This window comes from Cornus florida, unplaced genomic scaffold (genome assembly GCF_030987335.1).
Source record: "Cornus florida cultivar Cherokee Brave unplaced genomic scaffold, ASM3098733v1 CherokeeBrave_3.0.0_Hap2_Chr01, whole genome shotgun sequence".
Taxonomy (NCBI): domain Eukaryota; kingdom Viridiplantae; phylum Streptophyta; class Magnoliopsida; order Cornales; family Cornaceae; genus Cornus; species Cornus florida.
The window spans coordinates 91,687,205-91,695,413 of NW_026775571.1; the positions used below are offsets into that span (position 1 = coordinate 91,687,205).

Below are 8,209 nucleotides of genomic sequence, written 5' to 3' on the forward strand. Positions count from 1 at the left end.
TCTTGATGAATCTCTGGTGATTTTTTGGGATCAAGTCATTGCATTAATTTGTTCTCTACATTTGACTGAGCAATTAAGATACTTCCATGCTGAGGATGAAATGTGCCATTTGTTTTCTGATACATGTTGATTTATGTTCTTTTCTTTGTAATCGTAGTAATTAATGTAAGGTTTAGAATTTTGTTCCAAAATCAGTTATTAAAGTCACTCAAGGAGGATCTGGTTTCTACCATTCCAATTATTTTACGAGCAATGATACATCCTTCGAATTCAGAAACACTACTAAAGAAACCTTATTGTTAATGGATAATTCTGTATATGTCCATCTCAGCTACTGAAGGTTTTTTTTTTTATTTTTTATTTTTTTGTGTTTCCTGCCAAATGATAAATTTGCATATTTGAAGATTAAAACAAATCTACTAGGGAAGCAAAGAGACCTTTTTGCAAAATCTGAATGGATAAATTCTATAGATATCCAGGCGTTTCATTTGAATTGGTTGATCAAAAGGGCAAGTCTTAACCTAAGTCACATGGAGCGGGAGCGCGCAAGTAGTAAAATTTTAGTCGAGTGGAAGTGAAAGTGCGTGCAGAAAAGGGGCACGCACAAAGTGTCTTAACTAAGTTGGATATATATATACCTTGATAAGAAATTCATATTTCTAAATGGAAATTTGAATTATGAACCCTCTATTTTGCAAGGTGAAGAAGTACCGCTACTGACTAAATTAGGTTATTGTCAATCATAATTCAGTTAGGATAAGGAATAAGATTTTCATTAAATAAAAATGTCTTGATCAAATTAGAGGTTGGTTATTAGTTGGCAAAGTAGGCATCACTATTGACTATTGGTGTTGCAGGAAAAAATTGTACATGCCACTTTCCATAATAGGCGAAAATGAGAAATCATAAAAAAAATTGTAAATGTGAAAGATTAAATTTGCGAATCCACCAAGATGAATTTGCAAATCAGGGTGAATTTGATGTCACTCTATTGGGTTAAACTGTTGAGTGACTCAGAACTTGTGGACACAAATTTAGATTGAAGTTGATATAAATATAAATAGAAAGAAATATAAATTGAAAGAAAATATCAATTGGGGAGCAAGTAAATACATACAGAGGTGACTTACCAAATATATATATATATATATACACACACATATATACAGAGGTGAATCAGCTTCCATATCCAAGTTTTTGGTATGGTACATATTGACATGTTGACTTCAACTCATCTTCTTGGACTCAAATTAGGATACTCACTGGTCTCTATTAGCAACACCTTTAATTATAGGGTAAAGTGTATTTAACCCCCTTAACTTTCACTGTTTACAATAAACTCTTTTTTTTACTTCAACTCATCTTCTTGGACTCAAATTAGGATACTCACTGGTCTCTATTAGCAACACCTTTAATTATAGGGTAAAGTGTATTTGACCCCCTTAACTTTCACCATTTTACAATAAACTCGTTTTTTTCTTTGTTTTTTTTTTTTTTTTGGTCAAAAAAAACCCTTAACTAACCGAGGGGGTGACTTTTAAAATATTTGCCAAAAATAACCCACTAACCAAGTAAGGGAGTTTTATACAATTTGCTAAATTGAGTGAATTTAGCTAGATTTTTATTTTTTTTTATCACCCTTTTATATATACCAATGCAACATCCATCCAATATAAATAATTTACTTTTAAAATTCAAAATTCCTACAAAATATTACTTTGAGAAACAACAATTTTACTTTAAAAAGAAAAAAAAAATGCAACACACACAAAATAAATTAATAATATAGAGAATTCGAGTTTCCCAACAGTGGTCTTTAACAAATTTTTACATTCCTGTCCTTTGTAAAAAAAATGATTGTTCAGCCCAACATTTTAATTCCAGCCATGGATTTGTGCGAGCACGTTTAAGTTGTTACATAAATAATAATAGAACATGTTTTAAATTATTGAATGTTAATTTGAAGATGCTTAAAAAGAGAAAAATTATAAAAAATGAACCAAATTTTGGGTGAAAAATGGCGGAACTATCTGGAAGGAATTAAAAAAAAAAAAAAAAATTACCCACTCTTTTCACGAGTGGAGTCAATTAAAAATGGTGTGGGGTCTATGAATTTTAGTTGACCTAAAACATTTTTCAACTAAAAGTGCGTGTGGTCTCAAAATACTGCAAATCCACGTGTCCGGCTAAAATAGTCCCCACCAACCTACTAGCAGCCAATTTCGACCGACCAGAATCTGCCACGTCATCAGAACGAACCCACGTTGCTTCCTGCCACCATTACTGACTGCCACGTGTATGTCCCCAAACGGCTAGTTTTCCACTCTATATATAGATCCAGATACAGGATAGAGATGAAAGATCTTTACAGTTTCTAGTCCTTTCCAGTAAATATAGATAACTTCAACACTTCACCTAGATTTTATCGTTTGATTCATTTTCATAATTTTAAAAACCAAAATACTCTCTCTTATAGATTCACACTCATATATATATATAGTAGTATATAGTTATATACAACTATTACTATTTATAAATAAAACTTGACTTATATAAATTCTGTAGTTGAAGACCGTTCTCATTTCCTTCTTCACAACAACCGTTATACAAATCAACCATTATTGCAATCTACAAATCAGCCTTTTTCTTTACAGGTCTGTATATATATATATATATCTATCTGTATATATGTAATTGTCTCTGTATATTTGGCAATATGTTTTGATATATACGATTGATTGGTATTTAGGTGCATTTCTGATTGATGTTTGCTCTGTTATTTTCAGTTTATTTCAGATTATTTCTAAATCAGTTTCGATTGTTGTTTGTTTTGAAGGAAAAATCAGATTTTGGTGGGAAATTTCGGGTGTTTTGGATTGGCATTGTGAGAAATTGAAGTTGAAAATGGCTTTGGGGAAGAACTGTGGCTCGAATGTGAAAAGTGTGGATGAAGGATTAGGGTTAGGGTTTGTTCATTACCCGCGATCGTTTCGCCGGAAACGGATTTTGATATCGAGCAGGGTCGAGGCTGAGTCCACATTCGTCAGTACTCCGACGAAGAAACAGTGTAGCGATCAGATGTCGGTTCTGAGTTCTGAGAAGTCTCTTCTTGAAACCCTTCCTCAGGACATTCTGGTTAGTACCAAATCTCTCTCACAGCAGTTCGATCGATCGAATTCATGAATATATATATATATATATATATATATATATATTTATGTGTGTGTTTATTTGCAGTTTTGATTGAAACAGTATTGGTAAAAATTGAAGTTTATTGGTTTTGCAGATCAAGATACTGTGTGGAGTGAATCATGATGATTTGAAGCAGCTTTTTCATGTCTCAAAATTGATAAGAGAAGCTGTGAGTATTGATTTTCACTTAAAAATTTGCTTTGTTTTTGATGATTATTGATTTTTATTTGTGTTTTTGAAGTGAAAAAAAGAAAAATGGAGAGAACCATTTTTATTTGAAATTTTGCTTTGTTTTGATGATTATTGACTTTGATTTGTGTTCATGTGGATTAACAGAGTATGATTGCAAAGCAATTGCATTTTGCATATAGCACACCTACAAAGACTTTAACATTTCAAAATCCAATTGATTTGGAGGATTCAATTGAGATTGAAGCACCAAATGCCCCGAAGCAGTCACGGCGATGTCGGTCCCACCTGACCGGAAAGAAGCTGGCCGACATCTCAGTGGCCTTGTTCACTTCACCGGACGGAGAACAGTGGCCTAAGGAAGTGTCATTTGCAGGAATGGAGATAGATATATGAGTTTTGATGGTTTTTGTATATAGGCATTGTTGTAGTTTGAATAGTAGTTGATGGAGTTAGTTACTTGACGTTTGTGATCTGATTGTGAGATCTCATTCACTTGTACATGTTCATAATCTTTCCACTACAAAGCCATGTCTTCAAACCTTTCATTGAAGACGAGTTGGCTTGTTTGATTTGATTGTAGATGTATACTTTGTGGTTTACACTTGTCTAAATGAAAATTATTAGAAAAGTTTTTCTTTCTGTATTGATGGGATGTCGTGTGTTGATTAAAATATTATAAAACATTTAGATATCTTATTTTTAACTTTAAAAAAAAAAAAAAAAATTTATTTATTTTTATCTAATTTATTACTCCGTAATATATAGTTTTAGCAAAGTTTGTATAATTGTATTGTTAAATTATTCATCAAAACTTTTAATAAAGTATCTAGATATAGGTTAAATGCAAAAAAAAAATTTCCTAATAACATATAAAATGTGTAATTCATCTATGTGGTTCATAAAATCACATTTTACAATTTTTGCAAATAAAGATATTATGTCAATTTAGTCATTGAAATGTCTAAAATATTTGTATAATAAAATAAAAAATTTAATAATAAAAAATCAAAATATCCATTCTCTCCTCAAATTTATTTTTCCTTTTTTCGGAAGGTTTCTCTCCTCTATTTCTCTGTTAGTTTTCATTAAAGCTGCAACTCGAGCGGGTTTGAGGTTTAACTTGATCACAACTCATCATATAAAATGTTAAATCCAAGCTCAACTCTAACCCTATTCTTAACCCGAACCCAACCCATCCTTCTACTTTTAAATTCGGGCTTGCAACTTGGACTTAAATTTCGTGTTAAAACTTCGAGTTAATTCAGGTTACTCATATGGCTAATCTTCACATCCAAAATTTAATATGATCTTGAATTAGTTTTAGATTAAATTACTCTTAAATAAGAAAAAGTTCAAAGATTTTTGTAAATTTTTAATAAATTACAAACAAATTATTAGAAAATTAAGTTTCCTAGATGTTTAAGATTTAACAAGGAAGTTGAAAAGAAGAAAAAGGTAATCATAATTTAAATATTATATATAATGTATTTTAAAGTAAAAATATATATGAAAATAATATTACAATTCGGGTTCGGGTTGGCTCGGGTTGTTTGCATTTCAACCCAAGCCCAACCCTAATTAAATTCGGGTTGAAAATTTTCAACCCAAGTCTAACTCTAATTGTAAAAATAATTGTTCAATTCTGCAAAAAATCGGGTTGGACTCGGGTTGGGTTTGGATTTCCCAACCCAAGTTGCACCCATAATTTTTACTTTCTGGTGGGACTCTTTTTCAAGTGACTTCCATATTTGTTTGGCTCTCTATTTTCTCTTTTTTAGTTACTTTCATATAGTTATTAATTTTGTCTTATATATATATATATATATATATATATATATATATATATGCAAAATGCAATCAATCCATGGTAACTCTGGTTTTAAAAGCAAAATCTCTCTCTCTCTCTAACATATGGATATGGGAGTAGACCTGGTTACAAGAGTATATATAACAATGCTCATATAATTTAATTTTATTTATTTATTTTTGGAGTGTAAATGCTATTATGAGCCTAAGAAGTATCAAAATTATCCCAATCAAGATAACATTCAATGAGAAGCACTCATGAACAACCAAGAGGGGACAACTGAACTTATGCATCTGAGGCTCCACAGTCATAAACTAAAAGTGAATCAAATTGAGATGATGTCGAAGCCAACATAACATTTATCTTATTGTAAAAGTATGTATATAAATTGCTGACATATTGACAATACTTATCTTCAGGGAATACAATAATCTTTATATTTCAAGTTTGACAAAATAAACACTGTGTCTTCGTCAATTAAATATTTTGTGGTGTTAGTTTTGTGTTATATATATAATATTGAAATTATATATATATTTTAAGCAATTTGCTTTAGAAATTGCCTAAATATATAATTTTTTTTTATTTTTTTTTTTAATTTATTAAAGTAGTGATTTTTCGACAAAAGTTAATGGTTTGTTGCTGAAGCCGAAATAGACGCGAAAAAAATGTATGTTGAACTTCTATGTTGTAGAGAGAGAGAGACCTGAGAGCGCGACGGTTTAGAGAGAGAGGAAAAGATAGATTTTTTTTTTTTTTACATCAGCAAGGGCATTTCAGGGTTTTAAAAAAAAAAATGGTCAAAATTGATGATTAGGGAGTAATTTGCTCAAAAGATTGATAATATAGGGATTTATATGCACTTAATTTTTAGTGGGGTACTTCTTGCACAATTTTTTTTTTTTGTAATAAGAGAGTGTTTTTGCACTTAACCAATTAGTTGTAGCTCATGACTGTAGTATTAAATTTATTGGGAAAAATTAGATGGTTAGGTTAATTAGAGTTATGTTATTTTGATTACACTTTGTCTCAATTTATTTATTTATTTATTCCTAATAAAATGATTAAAAGCATCTAAACTTTTTAAAAAGAATGGAAAATGAAAATGGGGCCAAACTATAAACACCGAAAAAATGACCGAATCTTCCGTGGCAAAGCCACGTCAGATTTTATAAAACCTCGTTGTCCACCGGGGAACCACATTGTTCGCCGGTTGTTACTGCAAAACTCATAACCGACCTGCTCCATCTGAGCCGCCGCAGCCCAGCCCGTCACCATCTCATAGCCGTCACCGCCGCTGCACCAAACAACGCCCACCACAGCCGATAGCATCCGAGCATTGCCGCCTTTACCATCGATCTCATTTGCCTAGCCGAAGCCTATCTCTGCCACCACCGCCACTGCTCTAGCCACCGCCGCAGATCTCGACTTCTTGCCGCCGCCGATCTTCTCTGCCGAGTTGAGCAAACAACAGAGATAAGATCTCTACCGTCGCGACTTCGTGTCGAAGCCGATCTCTGCCACAACCGATCTGATCTGCCACCTCAGTTTCCCTCAACCAAATCCCATCCTCTCCCTGCAAATCCCAACCTCTCTCCTCCTCCCTTCACCTCCTCTTCTTCACCTTGGCAAAAGTTTCATCATTCATTATCTTGGATGTAGCTGGAGTGAGTGGCATATGGAGTGAAATAAAATTTGCAGTGGGGACGGCATCATCAAAGGAGACCAAATCAACACCAACAACCCCTGTTGGTGGTCGCCACCAAACAGCCTTCTGTGGTCGCAATCGGAACAGAGTATTCTCTGCCGCCGAGCAATAGAGGACCGGCAATACCCACCGCCGGCCGCCGTTCCTATCCACCTCCTCCTTTTTTTTTTTACTGAAGAGTGAGAATCTGACGTGGCTCTGCCACGAATGATTCGGTCATTTTTTCGGGATACCTTTCGTTCCTATCACTGCTTAAAAATAATTTATGTAAGTGAAGTATTTTTCATAATGTATGATATGTAAAATGTTTAATACATGTTTATATGATTGAACTAAAAAAAAATATTAGTATACATGTACTTATACAGGTTTTATTTAATTTAAGTTGATAACTAACTTTAAAAAATATTTTAAAGGGCGAATTGCAAAAAATTCTTCTCTGACTTTCACCTGTTTATAAAAAACTTCCTTTATGAATATTTTTAGCAATTAATCCCCCTCAACTATGGGTCATTTTAACTAATCTTCGTTAGAATGATTGTGTGAGGAAAATTTTCGGACAAAATTACTTTTAACATGAAACATCCATTTGAGTGATTGTGTTTAAAAAATTTCGGACGAAATTATCCTTAAAATCAAAACAATACATTATTACTAAAGTACGCACCACTCATTTTTTTTTTTTTTTGTTAATTGCATAAAACACTAAAACGAGGCCTCTCATTTTGAAACGAGGCCTTTGATTTTTTCTTTCGAAATGTTTTTGCATTTAGAATATATATAGTAATATGGTAGTTATTCATCAAATATCAACTTAAATTGATTTTGGTGAAAAAAAAAAAAAAAAAACTTGTTTATTGAATATGCATATTTCAGTAACCAAACAATGGTTGAACGCAATCTGCTTACAAAACATTCAGACACATCCTCAAATTTTTCTTCTTCTTCAATATATCCATAATTGACAAGCAATCATTTGTCCTCTAAAAAATTAATTCCATCGTTAATAACCATAACTGACAATAAGACATATGTCCAAGCATTCATTAGCATAAATGAATCAACCTGTTTACCAAAACACTTGAATACATTCATAACTAAAAAAACTACACATCAAAATTATATATAACTGACAAACATGAAATATAACAAAAAAATGTCATCATCAAACTGATAATTGTTGGTCACCTATGAAAGGCAAAAAAAAAAAAGAAAAAGAAAAAAAAAGACCAAAATGAAGTTTTTCAACTATCTTTCATTCATTTTGGAAGATTATTGTCATTTGGGTCTTTAATTAAATTTTTTTAATT

General features: G+C 32.1%; 1 protein-coding gene across 2 annotated transcripts; it reads left to right on the plus strand.

The window, feature by feature from the left end:
• Window positions 1–2,376: 2,376 nt before the first annotated feature.
• Window positions 2,377–4,027, plus strand: LOC132306375 (F-box protein At1g61340). 2 transcript variants are annotated; one of them, XM_059803753.1, is made up of 4 exons: window positions 2,377–2,654; window positions 2,837–3,135; window positions 3,287–3,361; window positions 3,529–4,027. In XM_059803753.1, the coding sequence occupies exons 2-4, from the start codon at window positions 2,905–2,907 to the stop codon at window positions 3,775–3,777; spliced, it is 555 nt and encodes a 184-aa protein (XP_059659736.1). In that variant the 5' UTR covers window positions 2,377–2,654; window positions 2,837–2,904; the 3' UTR covers window positions 3,778–4,027. The 2 variants fall into 2 exon arrangements, with proteins under 2 accessions (XP_059659736.1, XP_059659743.1); XM_059803760.1 differs by having other exon boundaries at window positions 2,847–3,135.
• Window positions 4,028–8,209: the final 4,182 nt, after the last annotated feature.

Coding starts and splice junctions, on each gene's coding strand:
- LOC132306375 (XM_059803753.1), top strand. CDS start 2,905: ATGGCTTTGGGGAAGAACTGTGGCTCGAATGTGAAAAGTGTGGATGAA. Junction 3,136..3,286: donor CCCTTCCTCAGGACATTCTG/GTTAGTACCAAA, acceptor TTGGTTTTGCAG/ATCAAGATACTGTGTGGAGT. Junction 3,362..3,528: donor CAAAATTGATAAGAGAAGCT/GTGAGTATTGAT, acceptor GTGGATTAACAG/AGTATGATTGCAAAGCAATT.